At 39.8% G+C, this 21,924-nt stretch overlaps 1 protein-coding gene across 3 annotated transcripts in view; it reads left to right on the forward strand.

Annotated features, from left to right (window-relative positions):
• Positions 1 to 2,036: 2,036 nt before the first annotated feature.
• The window catches only part of MXI1 (MAX interactor 1, dimerization protein), an 80,707-nt gene continuing 60,819 nt past the window's right edge, over positions 2,037 to 21,924 (forward strand). For 2 of the 3 annotated variants that reach the window (XM_063307131.1, XM_063307132.1), the window contains exons 1-2: positions 2,037 to 2,373; positions 17,656 to 17,788. In XM_063307131.1, coding sequence (XP_063163201.1) covers positions 2,136 to 2,373; positions 17,656 to 17,788 — 371 coding nt within the window. In that variant the 5' untranslated portion in view covers positions 2,037 to 2,135. Of the gene's footprint in view, positions 2,374 to 16,313; positions 16,453 to 16,864; positions 17,011 to 17,655; positions 17,789 to 21,924 lie in introns of those variants that run through there. The other variant, XM_063307133.1, reaches the window with a different exon arrangement.

The raw sequence follows: 21,924 nt of genomic DNA on the forward strand, positions 1-21,924 counted from the left end.
ATGTTGTATTACTCACAGGCCTTCTTTTTGTGCCCATAAGTGAATGGTCTCTAATGAAGTTCATATCTATAAGATGCAAATCTCTCTTTCCCTAGGGTTAAATTTTCAGTGAAGGTTTTTCTTTTCTTCTCTGGCCTAATAAAGAAATATGGGGAAGGAAGCCAACCTTTTATTTACAAATTCAATTCTGGAATAGCAGCAACCAGGATGATTCTGCTTCCTTCCACCTGAATGTGAAAGCAGAGATGGGAACCCAGAGGTCCTGTCAAAAAAAAGCCTATTAGCAGCCCAGCCATCATGACCAGCAAAAAGAAATGTTAGGAATGCTATCAACTTTGGGGTGTCCCTCAGGTGCCTCAACTTGTAAGGCCTAGCATTCACAGCTTTGGGTCACTGTCCTGACTCCCAGGAAACACTCTGAGACAGGGAACTGGTCTCTAATGTTTTATTGCTAATACATAACAGTAATCCTAACAAACTGAACGTGGGAAAACCCAGCCATATAAACCCTGCAGGTTAAGGCAGTCCCAATCTGTGCCTCTTGGAATGGCTCACCAATTCCTCAGTGCTACGCATGCGCTTAACAGTCTGGAAGGGAGACCCCTGCTCGCCATCCTTACTCATGACAGTCACATGCTTAAATGTAGTCATTTAATGTAGATTCCATTTTGTACAAAATCATATGCTTATTTCTTTTTAGTTTAGTTTGTGAACTAAGGTATCATAGCTTATGATTTAGTGCATTGTGTGAATCCAGCCCATTGTGGCTTATCCAGTAAACTACGGTTAAGTAAACTGTGCTTCACACAATGCATGAATCCAATCACAGATGCATGTCCTGTAATGAGACAACACTTGGCTAAAATTTCTAGGCAAAAAGTTTGCAGGATATAAACTGAAAGTCATATTTGAAGCTTGTCTACTGTTGTTGTAATTGATATTCTACTCATCTCAAACATTTTTTTTCTAGACAGAAAAGCACTTCTTTAAGGCAAAAGTGTGAAATACCAATTACCAGGTATATTTTGCTGTGTATAACTGAGATAGAAGGATGCAGTTAACATATCTAACTTGTACAGAGAAATAAGAACATTAGATGATAAGAGTTGGCACAATATAGAAAACAGAATTTTTAAAAAATGAATGCAAATTCCAGACTAAATGGTTTACTTATTTCTACAGAAATATCCGTTTTTGAAGCAAAAACTCCTCTGCTTCTTTTCCTGGACTTTTCCAGTATTTTGGAGATTCCCAGCTAATCTGTGGCTATGGGTAACCATGATAGTTCCACTGTTCCTCAGACCATTGAGTTATTCTCTTTTCTGCCCCCAGCAGAGAGAGGGGCTGAGGTAGTATGACTCTGTATGTGTTCAAGAGCCATGCCTCATTCAAGGGTATGTGAATTCTCAGTCTGGCAGGAGGGACTGTTCTTCCTCATGAGGATGTGGATTTACTGTCCAGCATGAGGGGATGACAGGTAGGCTACATTCACAACAATAGTCATAAGATGTTAATCAGATACAAATGGCATTTGAAATATAGTGTTTATCTTTTCAAAAAAATGCACATGCTGTTGAAGTAATTATTCATTCAAAATGTGGGGGGTGGGACGAAAATTATAATCTAGTCTTTTTCAGTTTTCAGCTTTTTCTTTCTCAACTGTGATCAAGATTTATGGGCATTTGACTTAGAGTAGTTTCTTCTTACGCTACATTCCCTTTTCTTTTTACCCGATTGACTGATTTTGAAGCAAGCTCTAACCTCCTTCAGAGTAGGGAACTATTTGGCTTTTCTCACATAACTCTAATTCTGTGGTAGAGCAACTGTAATTCTATGGATTTCATTCCAATTGGGCTTGCTTCCCCTCCCCTTGTTTCTTGTGCTTTTGAAAGTGACATATATACTATACTCAGTACTGTACTGTAAGTAAACCAGACTCTTCCATTGCCACTTTAAAAAAAATGTACATAGGAAGATACTAGCATTAGGACCTGCGCGGAGTCTTTGAATCAAGAGGTCTCTTGATTCATTCAATCTCGCTTAGACATTCATACACATACACACAAACTGCAACAAGAGGTGGAAAGTCAGCCAAAAGGGCTTTAAACATTTCAAAGTTTCCATTTGCAGAAGCAATGGGGAAACGTGGCAGGCCAAGGAAAGAATTCAAATGTGAAGGTGATGCTGGGGAAGCTGTTCTAGGGCAGCAGCAGCAACTGCCAGTGATAGATGATACGTCCAGGTGCCCGTTCAGTGACATTTTCAACACCAGCAGTGAGGACTCCATGGAGAAGATCAACACTTTCCTACAGAATGTGCAGATTTTGCTGGAAGCAGCCAGCTACCTGGAAAAAATCGAGAAAGAAAACAAAAGTAAGTGGAGTTTTGATTTTCATTGGCTCCTTCTGCTGCTTCTTTACACGCAAACATATATTAAAAGCTAGGCATGTACGACAACAGAAAATAAAGAAAATGTTTATGAAGATGCAACAAGACAGACTAGAGCTGAACCTGCCAGATGAGACTGTTTGTTTCAATCTTACAACCCTATCCTAGCTCTAGTGGAATTTGTGTGTGTGCCAGGGGATTTCATTAGAAAATAATCTTAGTTTGTTTTTGTTGTTTTCTTAAAAATGAAACAAAAACATACCCACCACATTAGTTATAAAATGATCCAGAACAATGCTGTCATATTAGAGGTACATTTTGATTTGTGTGTGTGTGTGTGTTTGTGAAGTGTCATGTCCCCATAAAAGGCTCTTAATGTGTCAAAAGCAGAAGGGGGGGGGGGAGATGAAAACTGACCAAACTAGGAGATGGGGGAGGGGAGACCATGCAAAGCAAACTTTATGATAGTCTTGGTAGACAAGCAGAAAACACTTTCATGTTTTTAGGAGGAATGGGGGAAAAAAGCTTATCATTTTCAACTCTTGCTTCCTTCGCCCCCCCCCCCCCCCCCGCAAACCCAAGAGATCATGATTCTCTCCTCCTTAAAGAAAACCTAGCCGAATATTATGTGAAAGGAACAAAAGGGGAAATAAAAATAAATACAGAGAGAGACATATTTCCTCCTTGTGGAAAAGGATTTCCCCGACACCCCTCCCCCTCATAGCTAATGTTGCCGTCAGCGAAAAAGAATAATCCATAGAGAATCGCTCGTTTGCAGCGTCTTTTGAGCAGCCTCCCGGATAGAACAATAACAAGCCAGGAACAATTTTAACCAGCAGGGCTGGTGTTTCATCTAGTTTAACAACCGCGAAGGTCAGGAGGAAGAAAAATAAAGAAAGCGTTGCATCGCGTCAACCCCTGCAGTGGGGAGCGAGGGGGGGAAGGGGAGAACCTAACTCTCCTCTGGCTTTGAGTTTATTTGTATGTGCTCTCCCCCCCCCCCCATGTGCGATGCTTTGCCTCAGTGAACAAAATCGGCCCTACAAATATGGGTCTCCCCCTACTGTCACCCCCTCCCCGGAGTGTAAATTTCCATTGCAGTCCAACTAGCTTAGCCTTTGTTGATCGCCCTCTTTCTCTCTCCCCTTGCTCTTCCCCATATTTTTCATGAATAAGTGGGTATGTGGGTATTGTTTCCGGGAGGACGGGGTAGTGCGAAGACTTCACAAAGCCTCTCCCCTCCCTCCAGTTTTGCGATGGCCAACAAGCTCGCTGTCATCAATGGGAGTATTTTTAAACAGCGTCTTTCGCTTTCTGATCAATCCACTTCTTTCTACGTCGCCCTGACTTTTAGGATTGAGGTGCAGGGCCTTGGCTTCCGCGCAACGCGATCACTCAAGGAAGACTGGCTGCCAAGTTAATGGAGGTATCCGTCCGCCCCCCCCTCCCCTCCCCTCCCCTCCCCGGGAAGTCACGTAGGCAAAGAGCGAACTAGCCAGGTAGCCAAGCGGGGGGGGGGCGGGGGGGGGGCGCCGGGTAGTCCTTCTCTAGCAACTCGGCCAAAGTGGGACTAATCAGTTTATACCGACCATCTCATTTCATTAGAACTGGAGATGGTGCGGATAGAACTAGGTCAGCTTTGCCTCCGTTGTTTTCGCCGCTCCCCGAAGCCAGGCGTGCACAAAAGCATCCCTCTCCCCACCAAGGGGCTTAGTTAAGTCTTCAGGCGTTTTCTCCTTCTTCTGACTTCCCCAAGCTGCCCCGTTTTGCTCCTGCAGAAAACAAAGAAAAAGAAACGTGCGCACAGCGTTCGCGATTCCTCACTTCAAGCCAAGTCAAAGCCACAAAACTAACACGGGTTGCGGGGCGGATGATAGGCGAACTCAGTAGTAATTGTTTTCAAGAAAATATGTTTGTTACTTGAGGTGTTAAGTTTTTAAAAATCAGAATTCCAAGACACTGGTCTCTTCCGTAGCCGCCTACTTCATCTGAATTTGCTAGGTGTCCCCTACAGAAAGGCCTTTAGAAATCTAGATCTTGATGAACAACACCAATGTCATCATTTCGGATGCTCTCCAAGTCGTTTCAATAAAATGGGAGTGAGGAAATGCCTTGTCGTGGTTTCAGCAATAACATCTGGATGGAAAACACCGTCTGCAACCCTGTTGGGCTGCCAGCGTGTTTACTTTAATCCCCACGTCCCAAAGTAACGCTGGCTTCCCTCCCCTTGGAGGAACAAAACTTCCGGATTTTGCACGTTTTACAAACCAGCAGGCTGACAGTAGTTTATCTTGTTCCACATCTATGCATTTCAAACAGTTGCAGTGACTTAGGTTGAGGGCAACCCACGCGTTTGAATTTTCCGTAAAACTTTTTTTTTTTTTCCGTGGGAACGGCCAGTACAAATCTTTTTAAAAACGTAAACAAGGCATGCACATTTTAACAGCCTCTCGAAGTCCCAACCCCCACATCCTTCTTAAAGTTTCACCAAGGCAAAAACATACGACTCTGCCTCCACTGCACTCTGATCCGCCTGGCTAGCTTACAGTATAATCAGTCTCAGCTCCTCCTCCTTCTTAGAACCACATGGTTTCCACATGGAGACAAACTCCTCTCTTTCCATTGGCTCTACTCTAACTCGGGGGCGTGGTTATTTCAGGCCACTTCACCAATGAGGCGCCCCCTTATCCCTATGATGTCACGCGTTGCTGAGCCTGAAGATCAATGGGAGGAGTCTGGAAACCAAGCGGAGTGTTCTTGTTGGGAGTTGTGGTCAGATGATGTCATAGTTTCAGGCTTAAAGCTACAGAGTCCTCTCTGGCGCGCATAGCTTTTCCAAGTTGAAGATTCGCAGTAACAATAAGGGCCTGAACGGGTGTCACGAATTCCGGTCCTTTCCTGCTTGTGCAGTATTATGGGCAGTGGCAGATTCGTACGAGACTGCAAAACAAGGGATTAAGAGTAGTTCAGTCTTTCACTTAGGCTGATAAGTGTTTATGCACATACAAGGAGAGACATTTGTGCTTTGTTGAGTATAATTATTTATGTTTGAAAGGTGGGGGGGTGTTGTTTTTTCCGTCTGTATTTACTTTTCGTTAAGCAGGGTTTATATCCTTCAAGCTTTATTATCAGAAATGAATATGGTGCCATAAAGAATAAAAGTTTCCAGGATGTTTGCAGTCTTACATCGCAGTTTGTTTTTAATTTAGTGCAGTCTCAAAGGCTTATGAGTCGAGCGCATTACTGTAACTCCTGGTGTGGAAAGGACAGGCTGACTTACAGTCGCCTCTTGCTTACCAGCTGCACATTTGTCGTTTTCCTATATGGAACGAAAAGAGGGTCGACCTGGAGTTTAAGAGAAACCTGCAGCTTCTTTATGCTGCTCACTGTTTGCTTGAGTGTAAACTGGATTACCTCGCATGCAGCTGTTTGTTGGGTATTACATCTCAACAGACAGCAAAACCTTCCATTGTACTAGAAAGTTGAGCAAAATTGTGTGCAAAAAGAAAAGAGGGGGAAAAAACAGTATCAGTAGCTATTCTGCTACTTGCTTTCAAGCACCTAAGCTTAAAGCTTGCCTTTACTTTTAAAATCATGACATGTTGCACTTGGCAAAATACATAAAATTGTTTAAACATCATTCTCATTTTCCTGATATCACTGTCCCTCAGACTAGAGTAGGATACTAGTGGCGTCTTTAATTTTTTGATTCCCATGCCCCATATGTCATCCCTATGCTGCAGACAACTGCTGGAGGGCAATATTTGCATTTATGAATCCCAACTGTAACAATTGCAACCATAATCACAGCTTCATAAATCCATTTGGCAACCAGTTTAATATTAAACAGTTGTGCAGATTAAAATTGTATTTTAGATTAAATGCCAACTTTTTTCTTCTGTGTGTGTTTTAAAAATAAGGCAATTTTATTTGCAATATAGTTCTATTTACTACAACTTTAGTTTGTATAAGAGCTTCTATGCTTGTACATCCAAAGGGACCAGTGAGTGAGGTTCCTATATCTAACAAAGAAAAAAAGGTGTTTTGGCTACAGTAGAAATCAGGAAAAATGTCCTTTTATTAATTATGGAACAATTTACTCATGCAAAAAATGTTTTGTTACATAGGATCTGGGCAAGAATAATTATTTTCTCCAGACTTTGCTAATCAATATGTCCAAAGCTATAAAAGCCTTTAATTGCTCATTTGGGAGGTTATGAAGATGATAACCTGATTTTGACAGTGATTTTTAAATATGTGACATGAGAGGCTACTGCAACTGTGTACATGATGCACCAGGGCTATACTTCAAATTTTGGGATATCCACAGTTGATTGGTGAATTTTAGGAGTTGAATTTTCAGTTGCTCTGGAAGGCAGCAGATTGGGAAAGACTGACTGAAAATAATGCAGCAGATGATTTCACAAACTTTATAATATGATACTACAGGCCTACAGTTGCCTATTTTATATTGACATTAATACTGCAATTGACTTTCCATACCATTGAGAATATTGTACTTTTTCTGTTTGTATACTGATAAATTCATTAGTAAGAAAATATTTTTATATATTAAAGTGTGCATGTGTGTAATGAAACAGCATAATGCACTACTGTTAAATTTTGAATTCCACTCCTGCAATTAAAGTGGCTTGTAAAATATGAAAGCTTTAAAACATGGTTTTGTAAGTGCTACTCAGCTCTTCCATTAAAATATATAAATGAAAATTGTGTGAGTTCTGCTTAAAGATTGATTTTTCAAAATGGGGTGATGAGGTAGCACCCACAAGTTTTATAATAAGTGTTAAAGTGTGCTAAAAAAATTTTTTACATGATTGTTGAAGTCAGAATCTCACTTTGTAGCAGGAGGCATTTGTAGCTGTGAAACTGAATGACTTCTCTTTTTAAAAGTTGTCCTTTTTGAAGTCTGAGAGAAGACAGAACTAAACACAGGGTAACAATAATTAGGTGACAATGCCAAGCGAATGCCCCACAAAAAGGGAAGGAATGAAATAGCAAATCCGTGTTAAATTTCTGCTGTGGAAACACTTTCCATTAATAACTACAGATGGACAAAACCAAAAACAACTATAATCATCCCTTTAACAAATACTTAAGAAATGGGTAAAATTGCTAATTATTTATTTATTTGTTCATTCAATTTGTATAGCTGCCCATCTCAAACCAGTGACGATATAAAAACTTGTCAATATGGCTGTGCAATGCTTTGGAATTGAAGACATAAAGTGTTCAGAGTGTGTAGGTATGCACAAAGCATCTGTCTGTAATTCTTTCAACTCCTGCCCCAGGATCATGCTGCAGCTGTGGAAGATAGCCTCGCAATCCTGGGAAAATACACATTTGATTTAAAAAGTTGCAGAGGTTCTATGTGGGAATTCCTGCATGCTCTGAAGGTTGTTGGATTTTTCTTTTCTTTTTTTGGTCTTAGAACCTGAAATGCTGCACAGCCATATTCACTTCATGTAGAAATCTGCCACATGAATATAATTTTTAGCATGACAGGTGTCATGGCTCTGAGGAAACAGCTGCAAAGGATACTTTATGAAGAGTGCTCAGCTACTGGCAGGGGTGTCCACAGGGGGTCAACAACATCAAAGTGGTAGCCAAGACCAGATGATCAAAGCCCCTCCCCTTCTTTACATGTATCCAGTGAGCACATGAAAATGAGGCGAGGATTCAGTTGTTCTGTCCAGGCTGTCACCATTTTGATGCTGTTGATCTTCCCTGCGGATTTCTTGGAAGTTGACATAAAAACTGTTATAAATAACTTCATGACTGTTTTTCATTTTTATGAAAGTGCATTGTGTAGACTCAACTTTACTGGAGAAAACAGGGCTGTTTTAATGTTACTCAGTTTGCTGCCATCAAATTCCTTCTGGTCTGCTAGCAATTTTTATACAGCTTGGAGGTTAGTACAAAGAATAGCATTGTTTATCTTCAAGTAGAAGCATTTCACTAATAAAGAGATTGTCCCAAAGGGATAGCAAAATAATTTGTGGCTGAGATTACAATGCTAGCAATGAAAGGTAGCATTACTTGTTTTTTTCATATTCCACTGATAACTAAGGATAGAGAACTTGCTATTTATACAGAAAATAACAACAGCAACAGCCTTTGGAATAAACAGAGATGCTCTTGCTTGTAGACTTTTGAGTTTTAGAATCTGAATAAGTAGCAAGGAAATGTGCTATTATCACTAATGCATCAGGAAAAGAATTAACATTTAGTTGACGTATTTATTGCTTATATATGCTTTGATACTGTTGAAATAAAATAGATGATCACAGTTTAGCTTCTCTTCCCACAATCACTTCCTCTTAATTCATAGGCTAAAATCTTGCAATTTTTCTTAAAGTTGATTGCAGTGTAGCCTAAAAGCTCAGAAATGAGATGGTAATAATAGATATAAATATATTATTTTAAATGTAATATAAGATATATGACATTTGGATGAAGACGAGAATTGATTTGCTTTTCTGTATAATAGCTGGCAAACCTGTTTAAAGCAGGCAGCTAAATGAAGGTCTTTCAGAAAATCAAGAATATGTCTGATTCACTGGAAAAGAAGGCAGAGCTGGCAGGAGCAAAATTATTGAGCTACTGGAAGTTGTATGCCATTCTTAGACTGCATCTAGTATGGAATAAACTTGATGCTTGCAAGGCTGTGAACCATTCCTCTAACTATTTTGTTTCTCAAATAAAAATATTTGATTACTTCATACATGGTCCTATCTATCCATGGTAATCATTGGTAGTAAGTACATTGTTTTTAGAATTATACTTTATATTTTATCTTCTCTTTCTTTTCTATAATCCCAGCAGCCTGCCAAGTAATGTTGCTGAGTATCACCAAGGAACATAAATGTGGGTGAAGTACCCAAAGGGAAAAGTATTAGTTAAAATGATGTTTGATAGTAATTATTACTGAATTTGGAAGTGAAATATTGCTTTCTCATGCTAACCCTATAAACCTGTAAGAGCTTCAGGAGCGAGAATGCTCTTTATGCTGCCACTAACAGAGGATCTTTGGCAGGTCCATTAAAGAACTTTCCCAAGACTTCCCCAGGCTCTTGAACTGCTTGTTCAGAGAAGCTATGGATCAACACAAGCTACAGTTGTATAAACAAGTGACCTGAGAGTTAATTTAGATCTACCAGATGGGTTATGAAGTAGCAGGTCTGGATGACACTAGATTACACTAAAGAGTTTTATGTACCTCTTTGCTGCCATCTAGGAGCTGTCTGGCTTTTTGAAGTCTAGATCTGTCCGGGTAATCTCACTGAATTTAGCCTTACTATTAAGTAGACATGCATAGGATTACAATATAAATGAACCCGTTGGTTTACCACCATGCCTTATTGTTATATCAGACCAAGTATAACAAAAATAGTTTCCCAGAATTGTTGGGACTGAGGAGTGGTAAGGTTTTTTGGGGGGTTGGAAGTAAAAAAGAATAGGTGACTCTTCTTGCTACTTGGATTGTCACTGCTGTTCTTGAGCCCTAATGAAATGAGATTCACAGTAGAATGACCTTTCCCAGGTCAATTGCCTTCTAGATCTGTTGCACTACAATTCTTATTCTCTCCAACCAACATCTATCAAATGCTATCCATCAGGTTAGACCCATGTAATTTGGACCCACATCCTTTGGACTGAAAGCCCTGTGGGAATATTTATTCTTATAAAGTAAGATACTGAAGTGCTAGGAGGCAAAAAAAAATAATAAACTTGCTGCTGCTACCTTAAATAAGAATTATTCAGATAATTAAGAATGAATACCATGTGGTCTGACCAGTTCTGGAACTATGATAGCCATAAACCTCAATAGCAGCCATGTACAGACTAATATTTAAGAGTTACAATGTCATCCTATTTCACAAACGTTTTATGATTTATACAGCAAATCCCTTATGTATTAGTCTGAAATCCTAGAACTAGATGATCTACCACATCATGATTGGACTTGCCTATGGAGAAATCTTTAAACCACTAAGTAATATGACTTAATTTGGCTTCTATTGACTTTATGCATAAGGTGCTTCCAGACAGAGCTACTAGCACTATCAATCAAAAGCTACCATGTAACAACTTCATCTTTTTAAAAACTGAACTACTGTACTTTGGAAAGAAAAACAATGGAGAAGTTGATGGGAAAAGTCAGATTAAGTGGAGTGTGCCTCTGGATCCTTTTTACAAGTCAGTGAATAAGGCTGAATGATTGTGTAAAAACTCCATCTAGAACCAGCTTTATTGAACCTCATAAAACTAATGTTCAGATCTGCAAATATTGTATAAAAATAATCACATTCTGTTTACTTAGGGTTCTATCTCACAATTAGTTCTGGAAATAGATATGAATGTACCTTTGAGTCAGTCTTAACCCCTGGTGACCACAAGTCCCTGCAGTTTTCTTGGCAACATTTTTGGAAGTGGTTTGCCATTGCCTTTTTCCAAGGGCTGATAGAGAGTGACTTGCCCGTCACCCAGCTGACTTCATGCCTAAGGCAGGACTAGAAGTCATGGCTTCGCAGTTTCTAACTCAGTGCCTTTAACCACTAGCCCAATCTGGCTTTTATATCTACTTAGAGATGTGCATACTTTGAAAATTATTAGCAAGAAGTGCTTTGGATCTTAAACAAATGCTATATATTACCTCTCTGCTATTCATTAAAGTACCCCAGGTTTTTTCTGGCTTTGAGACAAACCTGAAAAAGGCACCACTGTTTTAAGAATTATATTAATGTTAATGAGTGGATTCCTTTAATCAGTAGCCCCTTTTAAAGGGTCCTATGGAAATCTGAAAAAAGTCAGAATGCCTTCATAGGCATAGCTGCTATGATGCACATATGCAAGTCTGAAGCACTTCTGAATTATTTTCAAAATGGACACAACTGTAGTATGGATGCATGTTTACTTATAAATTTCAAGAATGAAAAATTAGGCTTCTTTACCATGATTGTTGTTGAAACAATATAAGATGCACACAGTTTTCTTGCTTAGGGAAAACTGAACACGGGGCTTTGTTTATTTGGCATCTGCAAAATACTTTCTCTATTCTGATATAAACTATTGCAAACTGCATAATTCAGCTTTTCATCCTGGCCAGTTTGCACATCATCATCTTCCAACTTTTTAAATTTGTTTGTGTTTCAGTTAACATTCAGTTTGCCTAGCTTTCATATACTTAGGAATACATTTATTTCTTTGTAGCTTCTGATTTTTTTCTTAATTAAGATATGATTCTATTAGTAGATTTGAAGGATATTCATGTATTATCATTTGTTTTTAAGACCAAAAGGTATGCCTGTTTTTCCCAAAAGCTTAGTTTGCTACTATTTTATTAGATTTATATTAATTATTTCACACAGCCTGTTCATTCTTCTTGTTTACTGCAGTATATTACTCAAGGGTTATTTTGGGGAAAGGAAATACAGATTTTAGAGATAGGCTTAATCCCAAATTAGGACTCTAAAACAAAAGTAACCATTTATGCTGATCTATGACCGTAATAAAGATTTGATATGATTTGATTTGAAGTAACCATATTTCATATTAACATTCCCATCCAATACATAATTTTAGTTAAATTTGATGGAATTAAATTTCAAGCAAATATGTTGTAGGCTTATTTTAATCGCTAAAAGATGATTTGATTATAAATTGTATTTAAAAAGTCTCTTGAAATAATTGCAGAGGTATAACAATGATAGGCATGTAGAACCCATTTTGGAGGGGTGCTTGTCCTCTCTAATGCAATTTTTCTGTCACCTAGTAAATTACTACTGATCTTATTCCATTAATTAAAACTTAAATAGTTTAATAAGTAGAAGAACGCAATCAGAAGTAACAAACAGCAAGGAGTACATGTTGTTTATTCGTTTAGTCGCTTCCAACTCTTCGTGACTTCATGGACCAGCCCACACCAGAGCTTCCTGTCGGTCGTCAACACCCCCAGCTCCCCCAGGGACGAATCTATCACCACTAGAATATCATCTCTCCATCTTGCCCTTGGTCGGCCCCTCTTCCTTTTGCCTTCCACTCTCCCTAGCATCAGCATCTTCTCCAGGGTGTCCTGTCTTCTCATTATGTGGCCAAAGTATTTCAGTTTTGCCTTGAATATCATTCCCTCAAGTGAGCAGTCTGGCTTAATTTCCTGGAGGATGGGCTGGTTTGATCTTCTTGCAGTCCAAGGCACTCTCAGAATTTTCCTCCAACACCACAGTTCAAAAGCATCGATCTTCCTTCTCTCAGCCTTCCTTATGGTCCAGCTCTCGCAGCCATATGTTACTACGGGGAACACCATTGCTTTAACTGTGCGGACCTTTGTTGTCAGTGTGATGTCTCTGCTCTTAACTATTTTATCGAGATTTGTCATTGCTCTTCTCCCAAGGATTAAGCGTCTTCTGATTTCCTGACTGCAGTCAGCATCTGCAGTAATCTTCGCACCTAGAAATACAAAGTCTTTCACTGCTTCTACATTTTCTCCCTCTATTTGCCAGTTATCAATAGCTGGTTGCCATAACCTTGGTTTTTTTGAGGTTTAGCTGCAAGCCAGCTTTTGCACTTTCTTCTTTCACCTTCATCATAAGGCTCCTCAGTTCCTCTTCGCTTTCAGCCATCAAAGTGGTATCATCTGCATATCTGAGATTGTTAATGTTTCTTCCAGCGATTTTAACTCCAGCCTTGGATTCCTCAAGCCCAGCTTGTCACATGATGTGTTCTGCATACAAGTTGAATAGGTAGGGTGAGAGTATACAGCCCTGCCATACTCCTTTTCCAGTCCGTTGTTCCGTGGTCTGTTGTTACTGTTGCTACTTGGTTGTTATACAGATTCTTCAGGAGGCAGACAAGATGACTTGGTATCCCCATACCACTAAGAACTTGCCACAATTCGTTATGGTCCACAGTCAGAGGCTTTAGAATAGTCAATAAAACAGAAATAGATGTTTTTCTGAAACTCCCTGGCCTTTTCCATTATCCATCGGATATTGTCAATTTGGTCCCTAGTTCCTCTGCCTTTTCTAAACCCAGCTTGTACATCTGGCAATTCTCGCTCCATGAATTGCTGAAGTCTACCTTGCAGGATCTTGAGCATTACCTTACTGGCATGTGAAATGAGTGCCACTGTTCGATAGTTTGAATGTTCTTTAATGTTTCCCTTTTTTGGTATGGAGATATAAGTTGATTTTCCAATCTGATGGCCATTCTTGTGTTTTCCAAATTTGCTGGCATATAGCATGCATTACCTTGACTGCATCATCTTGCAAGATTTTGAACAGTTCAGCTGGGATGCTGTCGTCTCCTGCTGCCTTGTTATTAGCAATGCTTCTTAAGGCCCATTCAACCTCACTCTTCAGGATGTCTGGCTCTAGCTCACTGACCACACCGTCAAAGCTATCCCCGATACTGTTATCCTTCCTATACAGGTCTTCTGTATATTCTTGCCACCTTTTCTTGATCTCTTCTTCTTCTGTTAGGTCCTTGCCATCTTTGTTTTTGATCATACCCATTTTGGCCTGGAATTTACCTCCGATGTTTCTAATTTTCTGGAAGAGGTCTCTTGTCCTTCCTATTCTATTGTCTTCTTCCACTTCCGCGCATTGCTTGTTTAAAAATAATTCCTTATCTCTTCTGGCTAACCTCTGGAATTTTGCATTTAATTGGGCATATCTCCCCCTATCACTGTTGCCTTTTGCTTTCCTTCTTTCTTGGGCTACTTCTAGTGTCTCAGCAGACAGCCATTTTGGCTTCTTGGTTTTCTCTTTCTTTGGGATGTATTTTGTTGCTGCCTCCTGAACAATGTTGCGAACTTCTGTCCATAGTTCTTCCGGGACCCAATCTACTAAGTCCAGTCCCTTAAATCTATTCTTCACGTCCACTGTATATTCCTTAGGAATATTCGTGAGCTCATATCTAGCTGATCTGTGGGTCTTCCCTAATCTCTTTAGTCTGATCCTAAATTGTGCAAGAAGGAGTTCATGATCTGAACTACAGTCAGCTCCAGGTCTTGTTTTTACTGACTGTATAGATGTCCACCACCTTTGGCTGCAAAGGATGTAGTCAATCTGATTTCGGTGTTGCCCATCTGGTGAAGTCCATGTATAAAGCCATCTCTTAGGTTGTTGGAAGAGAGTGTTTGTTATGCAGAGTGAGTTGTCTTGGCAAAATTCTATCAGCCTATGTCCTGCTTCGTTTTGTTCTCCCAGACCATGCTTACCTGTAATTCCAGGTGTCATTTGACTGCCCACCTTAGCATTCCAGTCTCCTGTGATGAAAATAACATCTCTTTTAGGCATGTTGTCCAGTAGGTGCTGCAGATCCTCATAGAACTACTTCAGCTTCTTCAGCATCTGTGATTGGGGCATATATTTGGATCACTGTGATGTTAGATGGCTTGCCCTGAATTTGAATTGAGATCATTCTATCGTTTTTTGGATTGTATCCAAGCGCTGCTTTAGCCACTTTACTATTAATTATGAAGGCTACTCCGTTTCTTCTGTGGTCCTCTTGTCCACAGTAGTAGATCTGGTGGTCATTTGATGTGAAGTGGCCCATTCCAGTCCATTTCAGTTCATTGATGCCCAAAATGTCTATCTTTAATCTTGACATCTCACCAATAACCACATCCAATTTGCCCTGGCTCATAGATCTTACATTCCAAGTTCCAATGGTGTGCTGATCCTTAGAACATCGGATTCGCCGTTCACCACCAGCACCATCGGCCGCTAGCCGTCCTTTCGGCTTTGAGTTAGCTGCGTGATCATGTCTGGGGCTAGTTGAACTCATCCTCTGTTCCTCCCCAGTAGCATTTTGACCATCTTCCGACCTGGGGGTCTCATCTTCCGATGGTATACCGACATGTCTCTGGTTGTACTGATCCATTTAGTTTTCACGGCAAGAATACTGGGGTGGGTTGCCATTACCTTCCCCAGGGATCGCGTTTAGTCTGACCTCTCTGTCATGACCTTCCCGTCTTGGGTGTCCCTTCACGGTTTAGGTCATGGCATCATTGAGGTGCTCAAGCTCCAGCACCACAACAAGGTAACGATCCTTTGCTGAAGAAGGAGTACATTCAGTCCCCTAATCTGAGAGAAAGCAAATGAGCCTTCAGACTGGAAGTTTCCATGCAAACAGTTCGAGTTTACCATTCTAGGTTGAGATATTCTTGGATTATTAAGCCTCCAGAAACTGAGATTGGCATTGCTGATTCTGAAGAGGTCTAACTCAGTGTTTGGACAATAGGACACCATCCAGTCCAACCCTCCTACAGTTTAATAGCATTGCCTGCTACTTAAGAAATAAGAACTACAAAAATACCTATTTTATTTAGTAGCAAGCCCCACTAATTCCTGTGGAACGTATGTCCAAGACGTGCATCAGATTGTTTAATGGCTGGATTTATTATGGTCATTATGATGTAAAATGTAGTTTTGTGGTAACTTTTTTTTCACTTTACAACTTAAATTCTGTGCAAAAGTACATGGATGTAACTCACATCGATATCTGTGGAACTTATTTCCGAGTGGTCATGTGCAATTAACGGTATGAGGCTTAACACAGAAACAAATCCTAAAACTGTTTAGAAGGGAAGGCACAAGATAAGCTGTCCATAAATCCTGGAATTCTGTTTATTTTATTACTGGACAAACCGTCATGACCACTATTTTATGTAAGCAAGGAAGGGATTTCCTCGTCTTATACCCGCTCCCGTAACCATACCGAGCGGAGAGCTATAAGCTTTCTTCGGTCCAGCCAGCATGTGTAACGTGAAGATATGAAGCTTCCCACAATGCAAGCGTGCACACGCGCCGCACTTGCAGGGAGGGAGAGGAAGCCTAGAACTACATTTCCCAAATGGCATTGGGGCCGAAAGTCTCATGTGCGTCCCCTCCCCCCCATGATTTCTAAGCGGAGGTAAACAAATTGTGAAAGAGGCAGGGACGTACAGTATCTGCTGCAGAAGGCGGAGAAAGCGATAGATCTTTGGGAGAGAGGGCTTGGACCATGGATGCAGGGACAGCATCGAGATAGAGGAGAGGAAGGGTGTGGGGCTACGGAGGAAAGGGGCAATAGGGGGCAGAATGCAGGGCTAGATTGGAGGAGAGATTAAATGTTTGGGGCACAGAGGAAAGGGTATGAAGCGGGGTCGGGCGCAGTGCTAGCGATTTAAAGGGGAAGAAGACGGATAGCCAAGACCAAAGGGGAGAGAATCAGGACTAGGAGTTGTGGGAAGGGTCTCTGTCAATACCTAGAGGTAAAGGAAAGAGATGTTTTGAAGTAGGATGTGACCATGAGTCAGGGTAACTGCTGGAGTTGTTCAGTTCATTTTTCTGCCTCACTGATTAACTTCGTGGAAGCAGGACAAGAGGCACCCTTCCTCCAAGTTACTCGTTTCCTACCTTATTCTTTTTCTCTCTTGGAAAAGTCAGAGAACTAAGGTCTATTTCACCCATAGTGTGAGGTGCAAGGCAGCAAAGTCCTCCTTCACTATTTTTCGGTGGAAGGAGGCCTCATCCATCCCAAGGGCTATGGAGCGGGTAGAGATGATCAACATCCAGCGCCTTTTGGAGGCAGCCGAATATCTGGATCGCAGAGACCGAGGTAATTCTTTTGGAGGAAGGGATAGGAATTGAGGTGGCCCACCCTCCTGGAAATAAGCATCCAGCTTACTTGTTTTGAAAGGAGCAGTTGCTTGGAGAGGGAAAAAAGTGGGGCCAAAGAGATTCACATGCTATAGACAAGTGAGATGGAGAAATGTGAGCAGAGTAGCAGAATTTCTTTTAATGTGCTCTGGATTTTGATCAAGAAGCTTTGATACAGACTTCTGAGGTTGTCTTGGAACATACATTGGAAAGCTAGTTTGGGATAGTGATTAAAGATACTGGCTTACAAACTGGGAGACTGTAAGTTCTAGTCCTGCCTTAGGTATGAAATCAGCTTGCTGACTTTGGGCCATTCACTCTCTCTCTCAGACTTAGGAAGAAGGCAGTGGGAAACTACTTCTGAAAAAGAGAGAAAACTGCATGTGGTCACCAGGAGTCAAGACTGACTCAAAGGGATTTGGACTCTAAGCCTTACTTGAACAGGTGCATTGCCTGTGGTTTTTATGTCCGAGTGTTCTCACATTTGTTTGAAGCTGAGAACATTCCCTGACAAGTCATTCAGGGCTCTGCTGGCATTGTCTTTGGAAAATGCTGTTTCTTATTGACTGTTCCTTCTGTTTCCATTTGCTCCTAATTTATGCAGAGTGTGAACATGGGTATGCCTCAGCCTTCCCTTCCATGACAAGTTTTGGGCTGCAGGACCCAAAGCCACTGCAGAGACTGAGCCGGTCAAGAAAGCACAGCAGTGGAGGCAACAGCACAGGCACTACAAACAGGTAACAGTCTGCAAGGGGGTTGAAAAGAGGCGATTATTAGAGTGGAAAGACTCAAACATTTCATGTACCCAACAGGGAGAATAGGTTATATTTACTTGGCTCTTTTGCAGGAGTTCCCCTTTCCTCATAATCTTGCTTCTCCAGCCCTTGATAATCTGCAAGTCTGTGGCTTTTAATAGAAGAATTGGCCAATGTGGCATTGTGTTAGCTGTCTCTTTAAATCTTGCAGAACCAGCTTGTTAGCTGAGTACGTAATGCCTTGTCCCTGCAGGTTCCCCACGCTCCTTTTATGTAACTTGCATCATCATTGAAAGCTTTCCCAAGTAGATGATTTTACTCTAGAGAGGCTATTATTAATCTGGGGGGAAAATCCTTTGCATTTTTATTCTGAAATGTATCCCACTGTATTCAGTGGAGATATGGGATTCCCCACTCCTACCCCTCTGCCCCAGGTAAGCATATTAAGTCTGTAGTTTAAACATTTTCAATTGCAGAGCATATACAAACTTGGAGTTTTAGATCAAGTCATATTTGCTTGAACACCAATTGAAGATGTAGTTTTACAATGTATTATTTCTGTGCAGATTTAAAAATATGTTTTGGTATAATGTAATTCAGAATCTGATGGACTATGAAAACTCACATTGAATAGTTTATTAATAGTCTGATAATAGAACCCTGCTTTCTGTCCCTCATATGGCATGTTCTATACATATAATAATGTCAAGCTAACAAACCAATCGATGGAAAGTCATGAGCAAAACAATTGCAGTACAATAGAGTTGTGTTCCAGGAGATGAATATATTTTGTAGATTTGTGAACTGTTTTATGCCAAAGACTGACTTACCTGATTACAGCAACAATATTTTCCAAAGGTATAATTTTTCTAGTGCTCTCTGTTGGTGATTTATGAGCCATTTTAATCAAATATGACTCCACCTTCCCAGTAAGAAGGCAGTTGTTTACTTATTTAAATATGTGATGTAGAGGATTCACTACGAATCATTGTTCTAAAACATGATAACATTAACACTAAATGATGCCTTCCGAATTAGTCATCTCTAATACTGCAATGCCATACTTGTAATATCTGTAGTGATGACATTTTAGCTGAATGCCATGTCAAATGAAACAAAACAAAGAAGTCACACAGCTTCATGTATTTCCACAGACAGGAATTTTGTCTTAGGTGTTGGTAGTAGCAAGAAAAAAGGACCCCAAGGGAGCGGGGCTTTTCCCCTTAATAATATGGATGTACAGAAATGTAAGAATGTGCATAGTAAAGATTTTCCTTGTTTTTACTCTTTCATTTTTATGTACATGTCTCACAGTAACTTTTTTAATGTTAATGTGATTGTAACATATTCTATGGGAAACAATATAAATGTTGTAAACAAATGAATATGTATAGAAGAAGCAAAATTTGAAGTGGAATAAATGCATAAATGGAGTTAAATTGTATTTATTTATTAAAAGCATTTTTATACTGGCTATGTCACCAGACTCAGGGTAGCGTGCAAAAGCAAAATCATTAAAAACATACATCATAGATCCCATCCACCCGACACAATATAATGTGACCCCAAAGAACACAGAGAAATGTGTGAAAACATATGAAAAGAACAATGGCAGCCAAGTCACCACTCACTGAATTTCTTTTCCCTGCCTTATGAGATGTAATGACGGAGACCAAGCATAGCTCTGGAGCTTCGGAGTTTTAAAATCATCAGGACTAATGTAGAGAAAGCCAGCCTTCTGCTCCATAACCCTTTTATCTCACTTGCAGGGAGACAGGACTTTAAGGGGGCCATGACACAACAGGCAGAATCGTTTTGGGAAAGATGGTTCCTGATATAGCTCAGAGCCATGCTGTAAAGGATCTTATAGGTAAAAACTAGCATTTGGAAGGCTATTGTGTAACTCCCAAAATTGGTGTAATATTGTGGTAGTGAGTCTCTGCCAGAAGCCTGGCTACTGCATTCTGCACCACCTGTAACTCCTGAGTTGTCTTCAAAGCAGCCCCATCTAGAGCATTCTGCATAGTCAAGCCCTGTGGTGATGCTGGCATGGGTTACTGCCATCAGAGCTTCCTGATCCCTGTAGAGTCCCAAATGGTGTATCAGCCTAGGCTGGGCAAAGGCTTAAATAAATACTCTAGTATGTATAGGATAGTATAAATGCTATAGTATTTACTTTATATAAATTTGTTTATATAAATAGTATTCATTCTTTAGCCAAAAAGTCTCACATGGAAGTTTATGAAGATCAGTATTATACAGGTAACAGTTCTTAAGACTTAAATGTTTTAAACGCAACACTCAAAGGAAGCAGATACAGGACAAGCAGAGGAAAAACTAGGCCTCTATTCTCAAAAGTTACCATTCTTATAACAGTCAGCCAGGAGAAATAGTTCAGGTAACTGAAACTGGATAGAATGGCTATCATTGGCACAATTTTGGTGTCTTAGGATGAAATAAAATTTTACACAGTCCATTTGTCACAATAGGATGTATGTTGTTGACACGCATGATGACACATGCAAGGTTGTACTTCCAATGTACTTTCTACTGTCTGGTCTGCTGGTGCTGAGTTTATTGGGGAGACAAATATGTGGTCCGTACAATTTGGTTTGCCAAATATGTGCCTCAAAGAATTTGGTGTACAATTGTAATTAATGGTAGACTAAATTTAGAATAAAAGTAACCAATCCTAGCAGTAGCAGCTGAATTCTGGGACTTTCAGCACTGACCCATATTTATTTTGTATTTAATTTCTAAAAATTATTAGTCCCTCAATAACAGCAGTTCTTAGGGTGACATGTAATAATACACTGTTACAATAAATAGAAGCAAATAATAAAACAATCAATTAAAAGCAGCAGAAACTAAAACAGTGGAGGTAAACCTGTTAAAGTACCACAAAACAGAACCAAGGAAAATTCACAACTTCATAAAGTCATTCAGATAAGACAGGCATACATTTCATCATTTCTGCTGGATCTTCCTTTTTTGACAGGGAAGACAGCAACAAATGGTGAAAGAGATGATTTGCAGTTTTGGATTTAACAGCTATAGTTGTCTTATCTGCTCTTTTCCTGTTTGACTCCTTCCTACTATGGCTACATGAGTTGAGAAGGGAGGAAGCTTTTTCCAGAAATTCTTTCCGAAATGTCCTTACTATTGTTATTTTAAATTCTTATGCTAAGTCAATTCAAGTCATTTTCAGCTAGCCTCTGATACTAAAACTGAATGTGCATAGGAAAAGGTTTTTGAAGTGATATAAAATAGGCAGGGGGCATATAAGATCTTTTTAGCCTCGCAGAGTAAAGCACCATAATCTCCTTTTCTTGCTCAATTTTTAATTGTTTCAATTGGATTTATGTGGGAGTAGAGGCTGGCGGATTGCAGTCTCAGTGGCTCTTTCATAGCTAAAGAGTTGTTGCATGAGCATGAAATAAAAAAAAACCCACATGTATGCAAACTGATGCTTTTTCCAATGTATAATCAGGGTTAATGAAATTTAAATGGGCTGTTGTATAATCCAACAATCTAACTGGGTTCAGAAAAGGACACAACAAATTGAGGATAAGAACACTGGTGGCTATTAGTAGAAACAGGAGGTACAACTTCATGACCAGCTTATATTTAAAAAAAAGTGGAAGCATGCAAGTCAGAGTAAATTGCTTTGTAAAAAATCTGGGATGGTTTGTAAAGTTCCTTCAAAACATCTCAGTAGTGGAGTGCAAAACTGATTAAGTATAATGTTATAATATTTGGGGCAATAATGTTGACTAATCATATTCTAAACGTAGCAATAACTTCTAGTGATTGAGTTCATATCCATAAATAGAAGTTTTTCAGGAATGACAAAAAAGGGCTGGAGAAGAATTTAAGTTGTTTTGTAAGTAGCATGTATGTGTGTGATTTGCAATGTCCTCTTGCCCTCCCTTGCCATCTTAATGTGGCTGTTTCTAATATTCAAAGTGCTTTAATATTTTTGTTTAAAACTTAACTTTTTATTTATTCATTTCTTAACTGCCTTTCAAGATCATGGTCTTAAAGCAGAATACAATATAAAATTGTAACATTATTTGAAAATTATAAACATACCTTAAAATGTATAATATTTTAAAACA

Source organism: Candoia aspera, chromosome 6 (assembly GCF_035149785.1).
Source record: "Candoia aspera isolate rCanAsp1 chromosome 6, rCanAsp1.hap2, whole genome shotgun sequence".
NCBI classification, from domain to species: domain Eukaryota; kingdom Metazoa; phylum Chordata; class Lepidosauria; order Squamata; family Boidae; genus Candoia; species Candoia aspera.